This window comes from Gymnoscopelus braueri (assembly GCF_963280865.1).
Source record: "Gymnoscopelus braueri genome assembly, chromosome: 3".
NCBI lineage: Eukaryota > Metazoa > Chordata > Actinopteri > Myctophiformes > Myctophidae > Gymnoscopelus > Gymnoscopelus braueri.
This window is the reverse complement of record NC_137612.1, coordinates 7,230,771-7,256,148: the sequence shown is the minus strand read 5'-3', so window position 1 is coordinate 7,256,148 and position 25,378 is coordinate 7,230,771. Positions and strand designations below refer to the sequence as shown.

Genomic DNA, 25,378 nt, shown 5'->3' with positions numbered 1-25,378 from the left:
TTTCTTCTGCTTTCAATACAATACAGCCAGACTTGCTCCTCACTAAAATGGTTCAGTTACACATTAATCCTTATGTTATTCAGTTTTATTTTAAGTTCCTCACTGACAGAATTCAGTATGTAAAGGTAAACAAGACACTCTCCTCTCCCATCAGGACCAGAGTTGGTGCACCCCAAGGTTGCATTAGCTCACCTGTACTGTTTACTCTTTACACGGCAGACTGTAACACCTGCGAGTCAAATCAGTTTCTTCTGAAATATTCAGATGATTCTACGCTAATAGCTCTGATGACTGACAGTGATGACCCGAAACAGTACCAGTGTAGCGTGGACCGGCTTGTGGAATGGTGTGACAAAAATAATCTGATTGTCAACACTAAGAAAACGGAGGAAATTATATTTGGTCCTGCTCCCGGTGATAAGACACCACCGGTGACAATTCATGGTTCAGCTATTGAACAAGTCCCATCTTACAAATATCTGGGGGTGATGATAGATGCCACCTTATCATGGTCATCTCATATTGATTATATTTGTAAGAGGATACAGCAGCGTATATACTCCCTACGCCGACTTAGATCTTTTGGTGCTAGCAGTCAGATCTTGTCTCTTTTCTATACGTCTGTTGTTCAAACTGTGATGTTGTACTGTAGCACGGCCTGGTTTAATAGCCTACCATTGGTATATAAGAACAAACTGTATAGCCAAATTAAGATCTGCGCTAAAATTGTTGGTAGGCCAGTTGAGGTTGTGTTACGTTCCTTTAAAGAAGCCCAGATCAATAGCATGCTTAGACTGGCGAAGAGCATCTCCTCTGACCCCTTACATGTTTTAAATGATGAATATCAACTGTTGCCCTCCATGAGGCGGTTTAGAGTCCCAAAATATAAGAAAAACAGGCTAAAGAACTCTTTTTGTACACCAGTCTGTTCTGCTTTTTAACCAAAATCGGTAAACCAAGAGATATGTTCTATTGTTCTTGTTTCTGTCTGCTTCTGTGATGTGTGTCCTGTAATGTACCCTGTGTAATGTATTGTGTATGTCCTGTCTGTATCTTGAACGGTGACGTCATGGACACAAAGCAAATTTCAGTGAGAGCTGACAATAAAGTTGTATCGTATCGTATCGTATCGTAAAATATCAACGTACGGCCAATCACAGAAAACCACACGCACCGGGAGAATGGGATTGACTCCAGCCCGAGCCAACTTTGTTCAACTATGGCTCTGCTTGCTTGTAGCATAAATACTTTACCATAACATCCTCTTGTGTTCATTGTCTCCGCCAGGCCGAAAGGCATGGCGAGAGAGTATGTTTTACCCTCCGTCCGTCCGTGTGTGTGTGTGTGTGTGTGTGTGTGTGTGTGTGTCCGTGTGTGTGTGTGTGTGTCCGTGTGTCCTGTCCGTGTGTTAGCAGCTAATCTCTGGCACCGTTGGCCCGGTCGCTACGAAACTGTGCACACATACTCCCTGGATGCCAATTCAGAACCTCTGCCTCAAATTTTTCACATGGGCCTGTTATAGCGCCACCTGGAGGCCGATTTGTGCAAACCATTTTTTTTACATTACGCTTACAGATTTTATCCAAACGTCATGCAAATCGGTGCACAGTATCTCTATAGTCATGTGATCAACACGGATCTGTCCGATTTCCCATATTCCATCCTCATTGCCTAAGCTTGGCTTCCAAAATTTGCAGGATTGGTCCGTTTTGAACAAAATGCCTCAAATCATGAACGCAGCTTGCGATTTCCGTGAAATTTCACAAACACATTCCCAATAGGCCAAGGAAGAAATGCCACCCTTTTTCACATTGGCCTGTTATAGCGCCACCAGCAGGTCTAATTTAGCAAAAAAAAAATTGGAACAAAATGCCTCATATCATGAATGCAGTGTCCGATTGCCGTGAACGACCTAAGAATAAATGGCACCCTTTTCACATTGGCCTATTATAGCGCCACCAGGAGGCCACAATAACGTACCTGATCTGGCGGAGACCTGTGCTCCGAGGAGCACTTTTTCTAGTTGCATCTGTTATTCATATAAGACTTCAAATAAACAACAAGGGAAGCATCATAGTGAATCTTATTTTCTCTGTCAACCATCCAAAGAATACACTAGTTATGAAATGTGTTCAGGAAAACTTTGTTTTTGTTTTGTAGACTTATGCATTTTTGATCGGTCACAGTGTTACATTAAATTGATGGGACATCAAGAATATTAACTTATGGGGTTTTCTAGAGAGACTAGAAAGATAGATTACTTATTTCCTGTTCCTTAACCTTATGTGTTTTCCATTCCATTATATGTTCTGCATACAGTGAATGAATGTCTTTAAATATCCTTGATGAGATGCAATACCTACAGAAGGCCACAACCCATCCATTGTGCATAAGGACTATTCTATGTGAAACTAATGTCAACTGGAAAAAGTGCTCCTCGGAGCACAGGTCTCCCTCCGCCAGGTCAGGTAGGTTATTTTAGGCCAGCAATGTTCTGGATTCACTAATCAGGATGGAATATGAAAAATCTGACGGATCCGTCTTGATCACTTGACTTGAGATAATGTGCACCGATGTGTGTGATGTCTGGACAAAAATCGAGTATTATAAAAAAGATGTTTTGCAAAAATCGGCCTCCTGGTGGCACTATAATAGGGCAATGTTAAAAGGGTGTTTTTTGTTCAAAACGGGCCACTCCTGCAAACTTTAGATGTCAATCTTAGCCAATCAATAAAAATCTAACAGGTCTTGATCACATGACTATAGAGACGAAATAGAGATGGAATTTGGATAAAATCTGAAGGAGTAATATCAGAAAATGTGTTTTATATAAGTTGGCCGGTGGCACTGTAAAAGGCAGATGTAAAAAATGCAGGGCAAAGGTTTTTCCTTGGCCTCTAGGGAGTGCGCATGCAAAGTTTTACACAGATCGGTGCAGTTATAGGTAGAAACACGAATCGGCTTGTTATAGCACCACCATGAGGCTGATTTGTACATTTTCAAGTGGCATTTATTTTTTGGCCTAGTGGGAATGTGCGTGCAACATTTCACGGAAATCGCATGCTGTGTTCATGATTTGAGGCATTTTTTTTTTCTAAACGGAGCACTCCTGCACACTTAGGAAGCCAATCTTAGCCAATTAGGATGGAATATGAAAAATCTGAAAGACCCGTTTCGTTTATTGACTCTAGAGATATTGGCCCTCATTTATCAACGCGGTGTAGACCAAATAATGGGCGTACGGTGAGATCACCGCAACTTTCGGCATTTATCAATATATCCTGACTTTGACTTTAGTGTACGGCCCGCTCAGATCTCACATCAGGTCGGAGGCAGTTGTTGACTTTGGCTACACCCGTTTGTTCCATCCTAGACCTGCGGAGCAGCATTGTCTGACCGTCTGATGGGCATCTAGACACATGTATCCACTCCAAAATGTATATATAACACACAAATAAATAATCCCTGTGAAAATATTACATTTTATAAACTCATTTAAACGAACTGCTTTAACAATTATTCAGATAAGATTGCAGATCTGGCTGCATTGGCTATTTGAAATGAGCAGATCTACAAGCTCACAACGCATCGCATCACCACACGTTGTGAGCTTGTAGATCTGCTATTTTCAAAATATACGAGCGCTTGTGCGAGAGCATTTTCGGGAGTTTGGACCTTTTCATGCCCACCGGGATTTCAGACATTTAACCCTCCCAACACACACCAGCCATCATCCATTAAAGTTCTCTCCAGGCTATCTTTCATTAACGTGGTGGCACGGGATCCACACTGCAGTCCGCCCGAGTCTCACAGGGAATAGCTTACATGACTTAGTGTAACTCGAACGCGCACTGCTCGGTATGGGTTAAATAAATTAACATACAAAGTATTCCATTCATGGCAATGTGATTGGTATCATAATCTGTCATTCATGTCCTCTGTCACCTACATGTCCTCTCTGTCACCTGCATGTCCTCTCTGTCACCTGCATGTCCTCTGTGTCACCTGCATGTCCTATCTGTCACCTGCATGTCCTCTGCCACCTGCATGTCCTCTCTGTCACCTGCATGTCCTCTCTGTCACCTGCATCTCCTCTCTGTCACCTGCATGTCCTCTGTCGTTTTTATGTCCTCTCTGTCACCTGCATGTCCTCTGTCGTTTTTATGTCCTCTCTGTCACCTGCATGTCCTCTGTGTCACCTGCATGTCCTCTGTGTCACCTGCATGTCCTATCTGTCACCTGCATGTCCTCTGTCACCTGCATGTCTTCTCTATCAACTGCTTGCCCTCTCTGTCACCTGCATGTCCTCAGTCACCTAAATGTCCTCTCTGTCACCTGCATGTCCTCAGTCACGTAAATGTCCTCTCTGTCACCTGCATGTCGTCTATGTCACCTGCATGTCCTATCAGTCACCTGCATGTCCTATCAGTCACCTGCATGTCCTATCAGTCACCTGCATGTCCTATCTGTCACCTGCATGTCCTATCTGTTACCTGCATGTCCTCTCTGTCACCTGCATGGCCTCTGTCACCTGCATGGCCTCTGTCACCTGCATGGCCTCTGTCACCTGCATGTCCTCTATGTCACCTGCATGTCTTATCAGTCACCTGCATGTCCTCTCTGTCACCTGCATGTCCTATCTGCCACCTGCATGTCCTCTCTGTCACCTGCATGTCCTATCTGCCACCTGCATGTCCTCTCTGTCACCTACATGTCCTCTGTCACCTGCATGTCCTCTGTGTCACCTGCATGTCCTATCTGTCACCTGTATGTCCTCTTTGCCACCTGCATGTCCTCTCTGTCACCTGTATGTCCTCTCTGTCACCTGCATGTCCTATCTGTCACCTGTAGGTCCTCTTTGCCACCTGCATGTCCTATCTGTCAGTGTCACCTGTATGTCCTCTCTCACAGCATCCATAAATAAACCTACTCTTTGGCCTTCCTCTTCTCCTCTTGCCTGGCAGCTCTTTCTGAATAAGAAAAAAATATCCATACGTTAGGAACCAATTGGACACTTACAGTTCTATAACTCTGAGCGTGTACAAATGGAACCAAATGGACCCATACAGATCTGTAACTCTGAGTGTCCAATTGGAACCAAATGGACCCTTACGTGTCTGTAACTCAGAGAGTGTACAAATGGAACCAAATGAACCCTTACAGATCTGTGACAACTCTGAGTGTACAATCTCAGAGTTCTATTAACACGGATATTAACACTGATGATTTCACAGTGTAGATTGGGTGTCCCAGAGGGAAAAAGAATCCGGAAAAAGATCTTAAATGGCCCGACGTAATATGCAGATTTTGCATAAGTAATAATAATAATAATAATAATAAGGGTAATAATAATAATAATAATAATAAGTGTAATAATAATAATAGTAATAATAATAATAATAATAATAATAAAACATTGTATTCTTTTTTTATTTTATGCAAACCTCAAAGTGCAAAGGCCTAAGTCACAAGACAATGTGACTTGGGTCTGGACTAAGTATTACAAGACAGAGAGTGAGAGAGAGAGAGAGAGAGAAAGAGAGTACAGAGTACAGAGTAATGCATTTAATGAGTTGTATCTTAATACCAAGAAAGCTGGTGTCTGCTAAATGCCTCAATTGTAAAATGTAATCGTCTCCACCAGGCCGAAGGCGTGGCCGAGACTATGTCTTCGCCCCTGTCCATTCGTCCGTCCGTCCGTGTGTCCGTCTGTTTGTGTACAGCTAATCTCTGGCACAGTTTGACCGTTCAGTGTGAAACTATGCACACACTGGAGGCGAGAGAGGAACCTCTGCCCCAAATGTTTTACATCGGCCTGTTATATCGCCACCATGAGGCTGAGCGGAGAGTCTTCATCCACACCAGGCAGGCTGTCAGTAGAAGTCCACATCTATAATAATAACAATAATAATAATTAGCCACAAGTGAGGATCTCTTAAGGCACTCTATGGATTTACTGGAGAGTCAGCCTCTATTTATGATTTTATGTTTTTTTAACTGTTTAATTTATTTTATGTGTTTTGTCTATTATTTTTATGTACTCTATGGACCCCCTGAGTGTCTGGAATAAAGTTTGAATTGAATAATAATAATAATAATAATAATAATAATAATAATAAAAATAATAATATAAACCATGAAGCATAATTAGAAGGGTGGTGGAACATACCATGCCTTCAGGCAGGGGAGGGATGGTGTCCTGTTGAGGTGGAGAAGGTGGAGGAGTTGGATCACTGTGGACGAGGAAGACATAGACAGTAGGGATGTTCAATATTGACTTTTCTACCGATATCTGATATTCCGATATTGTCAAACTCCTAATTTCCTATATCGATATCAACCGATACCAATATATGCAGGCTTTTTCACCAAAAGTCAGGTAACATCACATATATAATAAAATAGCTATAATATCAATATAATGTCTAATAAATCTCATATAATACAGTGATGTTGTTAGGTTTTCAATGAAGTGAATCCCGGGACTGGTGTTCAATTGAATGAGTCCCACTAATCTTAGATTAGATGTTGGCCTATTTGACAGTGCAGAAGCATATAATTGCTTTGATGCCTATATGATGCCTTTAACATTAACGAGCATCAGCTGGACACAGACACACACACCTGCCATCTGCAGTGCTCTAATTAGGAAAGTGGAGTCTGTCTCATTTCTCTACAAAAGTCCTTGAATATAATGGAATATGATTAAGGATTACTGTGATTATGGTAACCTCACATTTCATATCACACATACCATACAGTAAGAACTTTATTTTTTATTTTTTTGATACCGATCTTTTCCGATATTACATTTTCATGGTAATATCGGACGATAATATCGGACGATAATATCGGACATCCCTAATAGACAGTTTTTACATCATCATTGTGATGTCACTTACAAGGACATGTGACAGGGCGTTCTGCTGAGGTATTCGTCCTTCAGCAGTGGCGGCAAAGCTTCTGCTGGGAGAAACATGAAACAAACATTCCTATTGGTCCAGATGAAATGAAACATACATTCCTATTGGTCCAGATGAAATGAAACTTTTAGCCATTTAAAGTCCAGATGAAATGAAACGTTTAACCATTTAACGTCCAGATGAAATTGAACTTTTAACCATTTTAAACAGACATTCTTAAAGTCTAGATGTGATGTAAAGTTAGAGTCAAACATTTAATAATGAATTATTAATTTAAAAACGTTTAATTAATAATAATAATAATAATACAAACGATTTATGCATGTAGCTCTTTTCTAGATACTCAAAGTTGCTTAAGAGCAATATAAAAACTTTATTGGAAAGAACTAGTTAAAAAGGTTAAAACTATAAAAGAAAGGTCAGCAAAACAAAAGGTAGGGGCAGGGGTTGGGTTTTTATGTAGGGAATGCGAGGCTGAAAAGGTGAGTTTTGAGTGTGGTTTTAAAAATGGTTAGGGTGGGGGCAGCTCTGATGTGAGCTGAGAGTATAAAAAGTATACGAATGAAACAACGAGTAATGAAGTACAGTACCAGACTTGAAGCGTGCGAAGGCTTGGTCTTTAGGGATGTCTGGGTACAGGTAGAGCAGAGGGTTGGACAGAACAGTGGAACCCTGGAACTTGTAGTTATAAACCTCATCTGACATGGATACCCCTGTTAACTCCTTCCTGGTGTACGGCTTCACTGCACGCACTGTGGCTTCTACACGCACACACACGCACACACACGCACACGCACACAGCAACAGATACATTCAGTACAAGAAAAAGGCCATCCATGCATGCAGCACAATGCACGTAAACACACGTGTGACGCCTCCACATGTGTTTCCTGTTCAAATCTGCTGCTAAGCCAATCAAATGAAGCTCTGACAAAATGAAAGGTTAAAATAAGTGTAAGCTATACCAAGGACCCCAATGGAAACAAGACCGCAAGGACTTTTTTGGACGGACCTTTTAGACAAAGTATTATAAATGTAATTGTGCTGTTTACATTTTTTGCCTAATAAAATATTCAATCAATCAATCAAGACATGGGTGTTGGTGCTGAATAGACTCAGTTCGACACAGTATACTGTAGGTTCTCCTCAATAACTTTTACTGTAGCCTCTCGTAGCAAAACAGTACAGTCCAACAGACGTAAACAACAAAGAATGAATAAAGCTGTGTTCCTTCTCGCTCACTCTCTTCTTCTCTCCCCTTTCCCCTCTCCACTCTCTAGCTTTCTCCACAGCGCCCCTAGCGGGAACTCTTATACTGAACACTGGTTATTTCAGACAGAACAATACCCTGTGGCTGAATTTCACTCTTACATAAGTGTTAAATAGCTCTACTGATAGTACTCATTGCTATATAGTGTTTGTTCAGTAACAGGAGGCTGCATGTCTCTCCAGCTCTTTACTAAACAGAAAGTGCATTTTCAGGTCGGGATACAAATTTGACCCAATCAGGATAGAGAACGCAGACAGGATACAGATTAAACAAGTGCAATTGGAAGTTATGACACAAAGAAATGAGCAGAAACAATTGGAACTGGACCACTGTAAATCGGTACTCTCTTCTGATTGGCTGAACTTTTGCCACCTACCTGAAAATGAATTTTCTGTTTATGAAAGAGCTAGAGAGACGGGGAGACCTCTATTACCGAACAAACACTCTAGAGCTTTTAACCAAAAAATATCACTTACCCTACCTTTAACCCATTACAACCGGGAAAGCATCTGTGTCATTTTAGATTTTAGCGTTGGCTATTCAAAAATAGCAGACATACAAGCTCACATCACGTCACTTAGTGCCGCCCTGTGAGCTTGTACATCTGCTATTTTTGAAATGTTTTGAAAAATCTAGAAAATGTTTGGGAAATTTCACCCATGTTACTTGTAATGTGATGTGACAAAGTTTGATTCTGATCCTCTGCCCCTCCGTTCTGCCCAGAGTCTGTTTCCTGTTCCCCTCCTTTTATGAGCCTGAGATGATTCAGCTGCTGATGTGCAAACACTTTGTGTGTAGTTGGTGTGGTGTTGCACTTTAGTGTGCACGTGTGTTAGATTGAGTGTTGTGTTTGTAAGTCCAGTGCTGTGTACTGTATGTATATAATACTATAATATATGTGTATATGTATACCGTGTGGTGTTTCTAAGAGTTTCTAGTTGTAAAGTCACGTGTGAACGCAGTACCTCCGTTGTGGCTGCGTTCCACCCAGCTGAAGCTAACGGCTCCGTCTCTGACAGAGTCACTGAAGCGAAGCAGAAAAGTTCCATTTGCTTTGTCCATCAACAGGGCCCGGGCCTTGTTTTTCCTCACAAATCCCATGATGCACCTGAATCCATTGATAGAAAGTAACATGTACTCATTTAATTTACATGCCATGATCTACCCGAACACCGCTGCTGCATCCACGGCCAGGCAAACCATACCTTTTCAGGCTGTGACCCCCCAAAATAATCATATTTGAACATCCTGACAAGAACTGTACGCCCCATTCACACCTTTTACAAAGCTAAAGCTGCCATCTCCGGCATAACAATGGTCCAAGTGTAACCTGTTAAGTACCGTAGTCTGTAGGAGGAGAATGGATCCTGGAGTAGAGTAGGCTATTTCTACATTGCAGTATTGATACTTTTTACATAAGTAAAACATTTGAGTAAGTTTTCCACCACTGAAGGATGGTAGAGTGTGTTGTTAATGTTGCTTTATGGTCGTTTAATTAATTACTTTTAAAAAATCGCTCGCGCTTCGCGCACGTATGTGTCCCGTTCTTATGCTAATAATAGTAATGATAATAATAATCAGTATCTCACCCTGCATCCCAGAGGTCCAGCAGATATTTTTTTATCAATTCCAGGATTCCGTCGAGCCAAACCCACACGCCCTCATTCTGGACAAAAACATAAATATAAATGAAATATGTTAATTGAACCCATATGCCCTAATTCTGTACACACACACACACACACACACACACACACACACACACACACACACACACACACACACACACACACACACACACACACACACACACACACACACACACACACACACACGCACACACACACACACAAATGCTCCTTTATTCAGACACCCACCTTGCAGAAGCGGCTCCAGGTGATGTCATCAGGCTCATCTGTAAGAATGTAAACAAACATCACTGTCTGGTTGCTATAGCAACAGCACAACTTTGGAGTCCAATAACAGTGTGTGTGCACTTTGTGAACCAATCAAAACTTGGCACAAGTCAGCGTCATGATATGTATCTTATTGTCATGATATGTACCTTATTTTGAAGTACTGTTCTTGTGTTTCCTGTGTCTATATGTTTCCGGTCTTGTCTATAGTGTCCATGCTGTGACTGTTGTTCATCTTAACCTAGTCTTGACAACCATGCAGACTTACCATGGTCATTTGTACTCATGTTTGTGTTACTTAGGCTTGTTTAGACAGATGGTTCATTGCTTACCTGGTATCATAATTTTACATGTTCTTGATTAATGAATGAATACACAGGACCACAATGGAAACAAGCCCCTAGGGTTTTTTGTGTTATCCTTTTAACAATCATTGTGAAATTGTACCTCTGTACTATTTGCAAACTGTTAGTAAAGCATTCAATCAATCAAAACAGAATGTTATTTAAGTAACATGTTATTTATACTGAGGCTAGGTTCATCGTTTACCTGGTAGCCTATAGTTTCAATGGAGAGAGTATTATTTTCATAGTATATTGTTTACACTGATGCTAGGTTCTTGGTTTACCTGTGATCCTAGTTTACTGAGACACTACACTGTCTCTCTGCATTCTATGTATGTGTTTACCTTGTCTTTTTCACAAGTGTCTCATTATATCATGTGTGTTCATTCAGACAGACAGACAGACAGACAGACAGACAGACAGACAGACAGACAGACAGACAGACCGGTCAGTTTGTCTCTAATAGTGTTTAGTTGCAGGTGGTCGAGTCCTCGTCTCAGTCTGCTGATGGATTCAAACTGCCAGCTCAACACATCTGACAGGACCTGCCATGGTACTGGAGGAGGACTGACGAACAATGACAGGTCCTAAAATACAAAACACACAATGAAAGGTCCTGAAATACAAAACACACAATGAAAGGTCCTGAAATACAAAACACACAATGAAAGGTCCTGAAATACAAAACACACAATGACAGGTCATTAAATACAAAACACACAATGACAGGTCCTTAAATACAAAACACACAATGGCAGGTCTTAATTTGCACAGCATTTATCAATCTGGTGTAGTTTTGACTCGTCTACGCAAAATATCACAATGTGACATGCAAACATAATGCAGCATAGTCGGACAACATGACAAAGTGTGTGTGTGTGTGTGCGTGTGTGTGTGTGTGCGTGCGTGCGTGCGTGCGTGCGTGCGTGCGTGCGTGCGTGCGTGCGTGCGTGCGTGCGTGCGTGCGTGCGTGCGTGCGTGCGTGCGTGCGTGCGTGCGTGCGTGCGTGCGTGTGTGCGTCATAATAACCTGGTGTTCAGGGTCCATCATGTTGTACCAGAGGATGGAGGCCCAGGCTGTCGGAACCTGATTACTGCTGGATACCACTACCACTGGTAGACTGGAAGACTACAACACAATGCATTATAGTTAATGGAGTTACTGCTGGATACCATACCACTACCACTACCACCGGTAGACTGGAGGACTACAGCACAATGCATTATGGTTAACATAGTTACTGCTGGATACCACTACCACCGGCAGAACAGTGGTAGCCACTTCCACTGGTAGACTGGAGGACTACAACACAATGCATTATGGTTAACATAGTTACTGCTGGACACCACTGGTAGACTGGAGGACTACAACACAATGCATTGTGGTTAACGTAGTTACTGCTGGATACCACTACCACTGGTAGACTGGAGGACTACAACACAATGCATTATGGTTAATGTAATGTTATGTCTTTATACCATCATCATCCTCACCTGTATGTTGACCAATAAGCCGTCCTTGTGCAGTTGAGTGACAAACGTAATGACATGCAGTTCCTCTGTGACGCCTACTGGACCCTGAAAAAAAAAGGATGGCAGACTGTCAATGATTGGCTAGGCTCCGCAGTTGGAGGGATTAATAATTGGCCAGGCTCTGTATAGTGGGAGGGTGTAATGACATAGGTATTAACCCTTGCATGTCGGAGGGGTCAGCTCGGACGAATTTGAGATTGTTAAGTAAATTGTTTTTGCTCAGGAAGCTCTCAGAGGTTCCCCTTCCATGACTTTTCCTAAATATTCAATCCAATTGATCTTTTTTTTCCTCTGAAACGTTTTCTAACAACAAAATATGACACTTTGATACCATCCCGGACGTACATTTTCGGTTAGATTGACCGCTCTCACTCACTCTCCCCCAAGCAGGGCAGGTATTCACACCTCAGACCACCTGGAGATGCGTCATTGTTTTAGTTATAATGGGATCACTGTCACTGTCAGCTCAAAACCTAGCAAAGCAAAAACTGTATTTAAAATAACTCCAATCCGAACCCATAAACCTAACCTCTAAATGTCTAATCCCAATAACCCTCGCTTTATCGGTTGTAATTCATCTGAGCAATGTGTCTGTGTGCTGCTGCAAACAGCCACGCCTGTGCGTGTGGCTCAAAACGAATGGCGTTTTGTAATAAGATTACATTTTACACATCAGATCTCTTAGTTACCATTCCCAATGGAGCGCACTTTCCCTCGTCTTGTCTATGCTCCTCAATGAGATCGATATGCGTCTGGGCACATGGAGACAGACGCTGGCTGCAGACAGCAGGCATAAACGTAACTTTCAAAAGTTAATCTATGTAATTAATCTTTGTTTATTCTGTCGCTGCCAGTGAATTATTATTTTCCTAAGTAAAAGCGACTGAACTGCGGGTATTTAACGACGTGGATTGCCACTGCGTTTCTGGGAATATTTTCCTCCCGGACACACATTCCGAGTGATACATTAGATTTTAGCCAAAGGAGTTATACATTAGATTTCTAGCGTACCTGTGAGGTGTGAGTGGGATTGAAATGTTGTGTAAGCAAAGCTAGGGTAATCGATGTGTCTGTGGCAAAGACTTGGTCTCGTCCGTGGCAAATTTTCGATTTTCTTTTTTACACACCATTATAATGTTCTTATTTTGATCATAAGACCCAATTAATGAATGACAGTCTCCAGGTTTTCTTCAGAATATGTATGACACTGATTTACTACGTCACTATGGCAGGAGTGGGAGTCCACTAGGACAGTGGTTCTAAAACAACAACAAAAAGTACTAGTGGTTCTCAAATGTTTTATTTGCAAGGACCCCCTTGACTCTGAGAGTGTACAAATGTAACCAAATGGACCCGTATTGTCTACTCATTTTGTATGTCTGTGGCATAAATTGAATTTTGACCAAAATGTCCACCACAAGTCAGCATGGCGATGACCCCTGGTTGTAAGGTTAAAACATCATACCTCAGTAGACCTCCTGTTTTTCTCCTTGAGTGACTAGAGGAAAAAACACAGAGTAATGACTATTGATCATTGGAATGCATTTATAGAACACTTTTTCTAACTCTTTTCCAACCACTGAAAGGCACTTTACAATATTCTTCATATTCACACATTCACACACTTACATTCACACTTATTCAAGTTTATATTCACACTTACAGTAGATTCACACTTATATTCAGGCATTCCTATAATTAGTGAAGCCAAGGTGCATTAGCAGTGGTATAACATTATATCAAATGTCATAATAACATCATTATAATACAGGACAGATGAGAGAATTACTGTGTGTGTGTGTGTGTGTGTGTGTGTGTGTGTGTGTGTGTGTGTGTGTGTGTGTGTGTGTGTGGGGGGGTGTGTGTGCTTAATTTATTCCTTTCTACTGCTTTAGCTACACTTTGTTTACTTGAAACTTTGTCGTATCTCGTTGTTCTCACCAGGAGTCCGAATTCTGCCACCAGTCCACCACTAGGGGTCTCCAGATCCAGGACTTTGCTTTGGTCTTTTCCATCTTGAACATTGAAGGCAAATTTGCGAAACCTGGGGATGTTTAAGGAATCTAATTACACTTGTAACGGTTAATTTGTGTGTAAATCAGTTAACAATCTGGACACACTTAAAGCACACTTAAAGCAATACAATAGCAGTATATGTATGCCCCTGTATTCAACAAATGTTTGATGTTGAAAAACTATATATATATATATATATATATATATATATATATATATATGTATTCACTTTTTTTAATGAATACAATGTAATTTTGTCCAATCTGTATGGTAGAGCATGTTAATACAATATAACTTATACAATCTGTATGGTAGAGTATATTGATACAATATAACTTATACAATCTGTATGGTAGAGTATATTGATACAATATAACTTATACAATTATTGTGGTTGTATTTTGTCTCCCTGCATAGATCGTGTCAAAGGTCATGTCTCACCTAGACACAGGATCTGACAAAAATTTTGACCTGATGGTCAAGATTCAATTTATCCCCCGAGCAAGCAGGCAGGCTCTATTAGCTCAATGGTAAAAATGTCAGCACTTAATAGCAGGAAACCAGGTTCAAATCCGGGGTAGAAGAGGATAGTTACATATTATTATTATTATTGTTATTATTATTACCCTTATTATTATTATTATTATTATTATTACCCGTAGTAGTAGTAGTAGTAGTAGTAGTAGTAGTAGTAGTAGTAGTAGTAATATTGATAAAAAGACATACCCTTTAACACTGCTGCTGAGGATAAAAAGACACAAATAACATATTAGAAAACAATATTTTCATGAATAATTAATAAAATAAAATATGATAATGTAGACTGTTGTTCACTTACTCCTGGAAAACTGGCTGCACTTTGAGAAGACAGCTGAATTCATGGAGCTTGGCCAGAAACCTGAAGACAGTGTAATGATTATATGTACAGATTATGTACTATGTACCCAAATACAGCTCAAGTGGAGTTAGGAGGTTTTTGACCAGTGAATGTGGAGATAGTTGTTATGTCCATCATTGATTAAAATGACGAAGTCAGACAAAAACATAAAAAAATGCAACCTGAGTTGGAGTTAGGTGGTTTGACCGACAGCTTTGACGATTTGCTGTCGGGCAGAAACCAGCTAACTCCATTTTTCCGCTTTTGCATTTTTTCCCCCATAAATCAGTGCTATTGAACACCATTTACGTCTGTGTGTTGATTAAAAACATATTGAACCAATGAAAAGTATTAAAAAGCGCTTCTGACAAAACCAGCTAACCTCAAACTTTCTGCTAAACCAGCAAAGGAGGGTGGAGCTGGTTTTGCTGACTCCAGGCTCCGCCCCCTTTTGACCTCCAACCTCATTGTGAGCTTGGAGGTCCATTCAGCTGTTCTTATCAATGATGAACAAAACCTCCTAACTCCTAAACTTGTATGTGTATAGGGCTATATAAATTGTAGATGTTTCCAGATGTGTATATAGTGTATATAGGTCTATAGTTCCAGATGTGTTTATATAGTGTGCACATCTGGAAACATTTATAGTAATCATACATGTTTCCAGATGTGTGAAACTCACCTGAGTTTAACTGAGAACTGAGTCTTAGTTTTCACAACTAGCGGTCGATGTGGCAGAGATGACATGCAGGGCTGTTTCTCTACCACCAGAGCACTGAAAATACATAATAATAATAATAATAATCATAGACCGGCCTAGACTCCATATTTGGACATGCCTAACACAGAACTCCATATATGGTCATAAAAGGGACCCATACAGACAGATTGGTACAACAGGTACTCTGACAACAGGTACAATGGGTATTGCATAACTGGGTGGGGCATGCATTGTTCACGACTTGCATCATTCCCGAGTGGACCAATGAGGGAGTGTGGTGCCCAGGATAGGTCCAGAACCGCCAATAATTACATTGCATTAGTTTAAAAATATTTTGAAACCAAAGCAAATATTACACCATGCATGTGCCCTATAGACTTTTGATTGATTGATTCAATATTTTATTAGACAGAAATGTAAAAACAGCACGAGTACAGTCAAACACTTTGTCTAAAAGGATAACACCAAAAAAGTCCTTGCGGTCTTGTTTCCATTGGGGTCAATTCATCAGATATCTTATTGTAAGTCACTTTGGATAAGAGCGTCTGCTAAATGACTGTAATGTAATGTAATCAACATATAAAATAACGGCTGTTTTAAAGGAAGCCAGTGACCAATTATTTGTTTACAAACATTGAGACTGGAGTCTGGACGCACAGGTGACTGTTTCACGTAATCAATTCCCAACAGGTCCCCAAACCTGTTGTTTTGGGGTGCGCTGGTTTCAGTTCATTCAACCTCAAGATATTTTAGAGGGGTTACTTTGCATAATTTCTTGTGGACAGGTTGCAGTCAGTGTTTTACTGTTAGGAGGAGGCACTATGCATGCACATTTTTGTAAATTGTAGCCTACTAGGCCAGTTCGTTATGCACCAAAATCTAATACGATTTCAGAATAAATGCATAATTCCAGTGTGTGTAGTTATGTGTGCTTGTAATAAACACAAGGTACTTTTCCAGAAGGTCCTTCAGCAGTTGTCGGGTGAATTCCTCTGCGTTGCTCTGCACACAGGAAGGGTTGTTCTGAAGACGCCGACGCAACTGTTGAAGCAATTCTGCTACCGCTGTGAACCTGTAGAGCGAGCGACACAAACACACACACACACACACACACACACACACACACACACACACACACACACACACACACACACACACACACACACACACACACACACACACACACACACACACACACACACACACACACACACACACACACACACACACACACACACACAGTGAGAGCCAACCCAGGGCAAAGTCAGGACACACACACACACACACACACACACACACACACACACACACACACACACATACACACACACACACACACACACACACACACACACACACACACACACACACACACACACACACACACACACACACACACACACACACACACACACACACACACAGTGAGAGCCAACCCAGGGCAAAGCCAGGAGGGGAAAGAGTCGCACCACCTACGTTACGTAGACACACCGCAGTGTGACAGTGGAGCCAGTAGGAGGTGGTGGGCCACCTATGCAGACACACTGCAGAGTGACATTGAAGCTAGCAACACTGCAGAGCTCAAGACCCTGATGCTAGACAGGAGGGTGTGGAGGGCAGCGATTCAGGAGTCCTGAGTTGGTGTTGGCTAGACCATTCTCTGACATCACATCTTAGTACCACATTTTTGGATCTGATGGTTGGGGTTATTTGTAGGGTGTAGGGATAGGGTATCATGTATTTTATGGTATGGGGTTAGGATATCATGTATTTTAAGGTATGGGGTTAGGATATCATGTATTTTAGGGTATGGGGTTAGGGTATCATGTATTTTAGGGTATAGGGTTAGGGTATCATGTATTTTAGAGTAAGGGGTTAGGTCAGGATATGTATTTTAGGGTAAGGGTTAGGGTATCATGTATTTTAGGGTATAGGGTTAGGGTATCATGTATTTTTGGGTATAAGGTTAGGGTATCATGTATTTTAGGGTACATGGTTAGGGTATCATGTATCTTAGGGTACGGGGTTAGGGAACCATATATTTTAGAGTGTGGGTTAGGGTACCATGTCTCCAGTTGGTCCAGTGAGGTGTTATTTGGACCCCCGATGCAGGCTATCTGCTGCCTGCGACGCCATTGAGGCAGCTCCACTGTCGTCAGGGTTTGAACCGTCGGCTCAGCCAAGTTTAGAACGTTCACAATCTGCTGTACTGCCATCTACAGGACAAACAGAAATAATGCAATCACCTGGAGGTGGACAAAGTAGCCTACTCAACGTCAGTACTCGAGTCAAAGTACAGATTACTCCTGTTCAGGGTTAAGGTTGTACTTGAGTTAAAGTACTGGGGTACTTGCCTTTAAAAATACTTCACCCATTAAGACCTGAGGCCGATTCTAAAAATTTCAGTTTTCTGAAAAAACGTATGTTGCTATGTCAGTGGTTCTCAAACTTTTTCCGTGTCAAGGACCCCCAAAACTATATGTATTGGCCACTGTCCAGGACACTTTGTTCCAGGGACCCCCAGAAGCAAAGATTTGAGTACAAAATGTGCGCTTTAAATAATATATACATCCAAAGATTGGCAAAAAAGAATCATGATTTTTTTTTTAATAGCAGTAGATATGTAGGGACCACTTCTTCCATTTTAAACCTGAAAACCTCAACCTCATCTTTAAATAATTGGTCCTCACTCATCCCCAATGCTCATTATAAGATGGCACAAGTTCTGTCTACTCGCTGTCTCAGAAGAGGGCTGTGGACAGTTCAGAAACCTGCCTACCAGTGACATCATCAGTAGGCAGGTTTGGTCATTTCAAACAAGATTTCAATTTCGATTTTTTTTTTGTTATTGATGTGAGAATAATGGCTTCTATTACAGCATGCTAACTTTCCAGCAATAGAAATCCTGCAGTTTCTTTTAGCTTTGATTCCTCATTGATGATGTCATTGGTAGGCAGGCTTCTGAACTTTCCACAGCCCACCAATGAGAGACAGAGTGAGTAGACAGAAATAGAGCACCGAAGTCCTGACGTGACTCGTTCATCCCCAGGTTTGCGGAAGTAATTTCTCTATGGAGAATAACATTGGGTCATCTTAGAATCGTCTCATATAAGAATTGTGGTCCAAAAATAAACACCGCGTGTCGGCGTTATTGTCAGGGAGGGGGTTCTGTATCGTTTATGATAGTCAGTCACTTATATTTGATACAGTCTGTTTCTGGCGAAAATGTAACTAATTCGGCGGAAGTAACATTAGCGTTTTCTCACCGTCAGTTGATGCTTCATATCCATAAGAGTCAACACGCCGGGGTCATTTGTTTATTTTTGGAACACAGTTCTTATTTGACGCGATATTAAATACGTCTATGGGATTCAGAACGGGGGTGGAAAACTGCGAACCAGGTAGACAAACAAAGGATGTGTAAATGACGTCAGACTTCGGCGGTCTATGGTGCCGTCTTATAATGCAAGTTGTAGCTGAATGGTTAGAGAGCCTGAGCTGAAGCCACTGAAGACACTGAAACCCTAACTGCCCCCCCCCCCCCCTCCAAACTCCTCTGTGGGCAGCCATCAGCTGGGTGAAGCTGAAACTGAATTTCCCCCGTGGGATGAAATATGGCACACACATGAGCATTAGTGAGGAGCAATTATATGAAGATAGGTTGACAATGGGCGAAGTGCTCCTTTAAGTATTCAAAAGTAGATGCTTAAAACAAACAAAAACACACCTGTTTGGTGGCATTCAGGGAGTCAACCTCAGCCTGGATGAGTCGTTGATCGTTTTGCAATTCCTCAGGAGGGGCGGAGCCATTCAGCTGTTCCACTGTGGACACACACACACACACACACACACACACACACACACACACACACACACACACACACACACACACACACACACACACACACACACACACACACACACACACACACACACACACACACACACACACACACACACACACACACGTACTGTAAATGTCTAAATTAATACATCATGTGCTGTAGCTTCCAGTGGTGGGAATTCAAAATGTACTTGAGTAAAAGTACAAAAGTATTGGCATCAAAATGTACTTAAAGTACCAAAAGATCTGCTATTCTCAAATGGCCGAAATGCATAGGGTTGAAATGTTTTGTAATAATAATCAAAATCTACAAAGTAACTAGAAACTAAAGATTTCAAATAAATGCAGTGGAGTAAAAGTATAATATTTGGAAACCGAGATGTAGTGGAGTAGAAGTAAAAGTATCGGACATTGGAAATACTCAAGTAAAGTACAAATGCCACAACATTTTACTTAAGTAAATGTACTTAGTTACTTTCCACCACTGGACTAGCTTCAATGTGAATGTAATACAACGTTGCTGTCGGATGGAAACCTCATGTCCAAAACTGTTACTTTTCAGGATTTCAAATTCAAAAATATCAAAAGTAGCAGATCTACAAGCTCAAAATGCGTCGCTTCGTGCCGCATTTCGAGCTTGTAGATCTGCTACTTTTGATGCTTTTGTGTGACGCTGTAGTATGATCAAGTAGGGCGTTAATTTACCAAAAATCACAAAAAAGTTAAAATACGGAGATAGGAGGTTTCTGCCCGACAGCAACGATAAGTAGATGTTGATGTCGCTACACATATGAATAATCTTGAAAATGTGTGAAAATATTTGAATATATATATTTTTTAAACGAACATTTGTAACTCAAATCTTTGCATCTGGGGGTCCCTGGAACGAAACATTTTGAGATGGGGGTCCGTGGCCAAATACTTATCTAAAAATGTTTTCTAAATCCTAAGAGTATGTTGCTATATTAGTGGTGCTCCAACTTTTCCATGTCAAGGACCCTCAAAAGTGCCGCGCTATGAGCTTGTAGATCTGCTATTTTTGAATAGCCAGAACAATCTTAACCCTTCCATTGTGTTAGGGTAATTTTTTACCCGTTTTCAAGTTTAGATAGGTAAAAAGTACCCTTTACATTTCTTTATTGGAACGAGGCTTCATGATATCCTCAGAAATAGCCATTTTAACGCAACAAAATTATTTATCATAATTTTTAATTAATTCTGATGGTCTCTATAAAAAAAGTGACACTTGTGGTGTTAGGGTCCGAAATGACCCGGAAGAGAAGTGTGGCTCAATTCCCCCCAAATTGTCAATATTCAATGTTTACATGTGTGAGAGTGAGAGAGACTTGTCCTCAATTAGCATTTGCGTTAAATTTGAGTAAAATAAAGTTTGAGTTTATGAAAAATAAATGACTTTTTACCTTCTATGGTTTTTATATCTATGGTATACGGGTCATTCCGGACCCTAACACCACTAGTGTCACTATTTTTAATAATATTGACATTTTTTTAAAGTTAAAAAACGAAAACATTTTTTTTTTTTTTTTAAGTGTGTTCTAATTATTATTCTTAATTATTCTATTATAGCTAGATAACATCATTATCCATTGCCTTCATTATAGGAAATTTAATGAGTGAATTTTAACATTTTTATAATAGAAAACGAGATATATTGAAAGATGAAACCCTAGCCCTAACCCAACATAATATTTTAAAAAGTGTTTACATGGATATGAATGCATTACACGTCAGCTATGAGGTGGGAGAAAAAACATAATGAAAATACGATTTTTTTTTTGTATTTTGGGCTGATTTAAATCACGGGTCAAATTTGACCCGCTAACACCACAAGTGGATGCAGTTTTCTAACACAATGCAAGGGTTAAAATGACACAGATGCGTTCCCAGTCTTAATGGAGGATTAATACAATTGTTTGGGAGCTTTTAACCAGTGTGATGTTTTAACCTTTGATTTGATTCTTGCTTTGATGTCCTGCATTAAATACAGGTACAAGATGGGCACACAATCACCTTTTTATAAAGTAATAGAAACATGCTTTTGTTGTTGTTGTTGTTGTTGTTGTTTTTTTTACCGTGATCCTGGAAGCTTTTCATCCTGAAATCCACTTCCTCCTGTTTGACCTCCAGAGCTTTCAACACCAACTCTACTTCCTGTATGAAGAAAACAAAATATTATTGCTATTATATAGAACCTCCAGAAAAACGCGGGCAAAAATCCTTGATTATGCGGGCTAAAGTCCAATTCTAAATATTTATTCTAAATCCTGTTTTCTGAAAAATATATGTTGCTATATATCAGTGGTGCTCAAACTTTTTCATGTCAAGGACCCCCAAAATGATATGTAATTGGCCGCGGACCCCCATCTCAAAATATTTTGTTCCAGGGACCCCCAGAAGAAAATATTTGAGTAAAAAATGTTTGCTTTAAAACATTTATTTTCAAAGATTTGCACACATTTACATATAAAAAAATGCATTCATTCATCTACAAACTCATAGCGTGGCACAAAGTGACACGCTATGAGCTTGTATATCAAATGTCTGACCTGAAGCTGCTTTCTCAGTTGTGTGATTGTGTCGTCCATCTGCTGTCCTGCTTCCAGCCTGGGGGAGGCCCTGTTTACACCGTTCTCCTGAGGGGGAGAATAGATTTACAAGTTCCATGGTGTCTCTGAAGCCAGACGACTATTTTACAATCTCTGATGAATGCTACATAGAGTCTGGAACTACACATCCTGAATGCTACATAGAGTCTGGAACTACACCTCCTGAATGCTACATAGAGTCTGGAACTACACCTCCTGAATGCTACATAGAGTCTGGAACTACACCTCCTGAATGCTATACATAGAGTCTGCATAGAGCAGCGAAGCAGAATGCGTGAAGGCCCTAGCAGCCTGAAAATCTGGTATTTTAAACTCTGTGGCAGGCTGAACATCTATTGTTGTAAAATATCATTAGAACATATTTTAGAATTTCCATTTTTGCTAAGCAGCTAGCTAGATGCTTTGACCCGTTTGATTTACAGTAGGATTGACTCAAATCAGACAGACAGACAGACAGACAGACAGACAGACAGACAGACAGACAGACAGACAGACAGACAGACAGACAGACAGACAGACAGGCAGACAGACAGACAGACCTGTGTGGCAGCAGACAGGATGTTGTGTTCCTCCGTCAGACATCTAGAGATGATGGAGGCCATGTAGACTGGATACTCCTGGAAACATCTCTACAACATGTATGTTTAATGTAAATAAATAAATACAATAAAAACATATATATATACATATATATATATATATATATAAGACACCCCCCCTGCGCATCTACCTGTAATAACAGTTACACATTACATATCTATCTATTGTAATAACAGTTATTACACATCTATCTACTGTAATAACAGTTATTACACATCTATCTACTGTAATAACAGTTATAACATCTTAATGACCTGCAAGTCACTTATAATCCTGGTGAAATTGGGCTTCTGCAGAATGTTGTTTTGCAGGACAAAGCCTTTCCGCAGAGCCTCCAACTGGTGCAGGAGTTGATTGAAATAACTTCTGGCTGTGCTTTCACTCTCTGCTGCCAAACCCCTGTAGAACATTATGATTATTATTATTATTAAATAACTTTGGGCTGTGCTTTCACGCTCTGCTTTCAAAGCCCTGTAGACCACACAGATGTTTAGGTACAAAACCCTGCATAACATAGAAGTTATGTATTTGTACTGTAGTCACAAAACCCTGCATAACACAAGTAAACAATATAAATTATGTTCAGATTATTGTATATGCATGAAATACCAGTCTATGGGCTCTCCATGCACTGACACAGGTATAACTTACCATTCTAGAATGTCCATGCAGTGAGACAGGGATAACTTACCAGTCTATGCTCTCTATCCAGTGAGACAGGTAGTGTCTCACCTCCATGGGGAAGTTGACATCCTCATACAGCTGATTCACCTGCTCCTGCTGTGCAGAATCTAGATGCTGCAACGCCCCCCACTGGGCCATCTAGGAATGACATTACACCAAACAAACCAAAAACAAACAACGATTTGATATGCATTATTAGGCCAGTGCAGACTGGTCCCACATAGAGATGTATTTCTCTGCAGACCCCCATCTGAAAGGATCGTGTGCCAGGGACCCCCATATACAAGATTTGTGTAATTTGACGGTGTTCCTACGAATACTACTAGTTATAACTGCCATTTGCCCACAGGGCTTTTTAGATCTGACCACTGTAAATGCAGAAATCTGCATAATTTGATGCCCAATGCTGTATACATGTGTCTAAATGGCTTATTTTTTGTGGAACTGACAGGTTCCAAAATGGCCTTTTTAGGCTTAGAATAGATTTTTGACTGTATTCCTATAGTTATAACTGCCATTTAGCCCCAGTGCTTTTCAGATGTGAACTGACCCACTGTATGCCCACATGCACACAACTGCCTAATGTGATGATGCCCAATGCAGTATACATGTGTCAAAAATGCTATTCTAAGCCTAAACAGGCCTTTTTGGAACCTTGAGCTTTTAAGAAAGTGAGTTTTCCAAAAAGACATTTAGACACATGTATACTGCATTGGGCATCACATTAGGTAGTTTTATGCATGTTCCAGTGGTCAGTTCACATATACAAAGCACTGGGGGCAAATGGCAGTTATAATTATAGGAACACAGTTAAAAATGCTATTCCAAGCCTAAAAAGGCCATTTTGGACTGTGTTCCTATCTATCTAGGTAGTGTCGTTATAATGTTTCAAAAAATATTCAAAGATTTCCCCCCCAAAAAGTTCAAGATCTTTTGAAAATAGCCGATCTACAAGCTCACAAGGCGTTGTGAAGTGAAGCGTGTGAGCTTGTAGATCGTCTATTTTCAAATAGCTGATAGGGGTTAAAGTGGTTTAACTGATTTTAATGCCATACTGTACAAAACCATTTTGCTGGGGACCCCCTGGAACTCCCTCAAGGACCCCTGGGGGTCCCCGGACCACACTTGAATCCTATTTGTCATGTGCATGGATTAAAGTTCTCAGTCTCCACGAATGATTTCAGTCATTTGGATTCCATAGAAGCCAGCATGTCTTCTATGGGAGCATGTTGCACACCGAAAATAGCAGATCTACAAGCTCACAACACGTCTGTGAGCTTGTAGATCTGCTATTTTCGGTTATAAGTTATTTTAAGATTAAAGAGTCTTTGAAGTGGTCAAACTAGCAATAGAATATCATGTTTAGAAACCTATATTCCATAAACACAAATGATCTCAGAACGTTAATAAAAGCAAAGGTTAAAGCCTAAATCTGTGATTTCATTTCTTCAACTGGCTGGCTATATGTAGAACAGCAGCAACATAGGTTTAGAATGATAATACCTAAACATCATTACATTTTTCAGTCGTGAGATTTTAGTTTGCTTTATTCCATGCATTAGGTCCAGAATCCAATATAACTTTTGGCACTTTAAGTACATTTTGACTTCCTACTTTTACTCAAGTCCATTTAGATTTTTGGACTTTTACTTGTAACAGAGTATCTCTATATTGCAGTATTGATACTTTTAAAAAAATGAGTACTTTTCCCACCACGTCATTCCCAATAAAGATTTCAGACAGATGAGTGAGGGGTGCACTTGACATTGTGACACAACAAGCACTGATTGAAGGTGTGAAGGTAGATGGATTCTACACTAGCCTACATACAGGGTGTTTGACTGACAAAATGAACACATTCCATGAAACAAACAACAGCTATAAATACATGAATAATGCATAAAGTGGTTCATGTTATTACCTTAGTGTGATGAATGGATGGTGGTGTGTAGTTGTATAGTTGTCACAAGCTACCTATGGCTGAAGTTCACGTAGGCTACACTGTACACAAATGCATATACTGT

The 25,378-nt window shown here is 40.5% G+C and overlaps 1 protein-coding gene across 3 annotated transcripts; it reads right to left on the bottom strand.

The window, feature by feature from the left end:
* Positions 1–5,517: 5,517 nt before the first annotated feature.
* On the bottom strand, positions 5,518–25,355 carry LOC308083127 (signal transducer and activator of transcription 1-alpha/beta-like). 3 transcript variants are annotated; one of them, XM_080425279.1, is made up of 24 exons: positions 25,276–25,355; positions 23,362–23,492; positions 22,925–23,069; positions 22,610–22,699; positions 22,011–22,097; positions 21,537–21,615; positions 19,327–19,421; positions 17,664–17,815; positions 16,552–16,671; positions 15,561–15,653; positions 14,840–14,899; positions 14,728–14,742; positions 13,927–14,029; positions 13,451–13,483; positions 11,947–12,030; positions 11,483–11,581; positions 10,891–11,040; positions 10,071–10,103; positions 9,783–9,859; positions 9,159–9,301; positions 7,514–7,684; positions 6,903–6,963; positions 6,170–6,233; positions 5,518–5,890 (listed from the first exon to the last, which is right to left on the bottom strand). In XM_080425279.1, the coding sequence occupies exons 2-24, from the start codon at positions 23,490–23,492 to the stop codon at positions 5,819–5,821; spliced, it is 2,157 nt and encodes a 718-aa protein (XP_080281405.1). In that variant the 5' UTR covers positions 25,276–25,355; the 3' UTR covers positions 5,518–5,818. The 3 variants fall into 3 exon arrangements, with proteins under 3 accessions (XP_080281405.1, XP_080281407.1, XP_080281406.1); XM_080425281.1 differs by having other exon boundaries at positions 6,903–6,960; XM_080425280.1 differs by having other exon boundaries at positions 6,903–6,966; positions 10,071–10,108; positions 10,899–11,040.
* Positions 25,356–25,378: the final 23 nt, after the last annotated feature.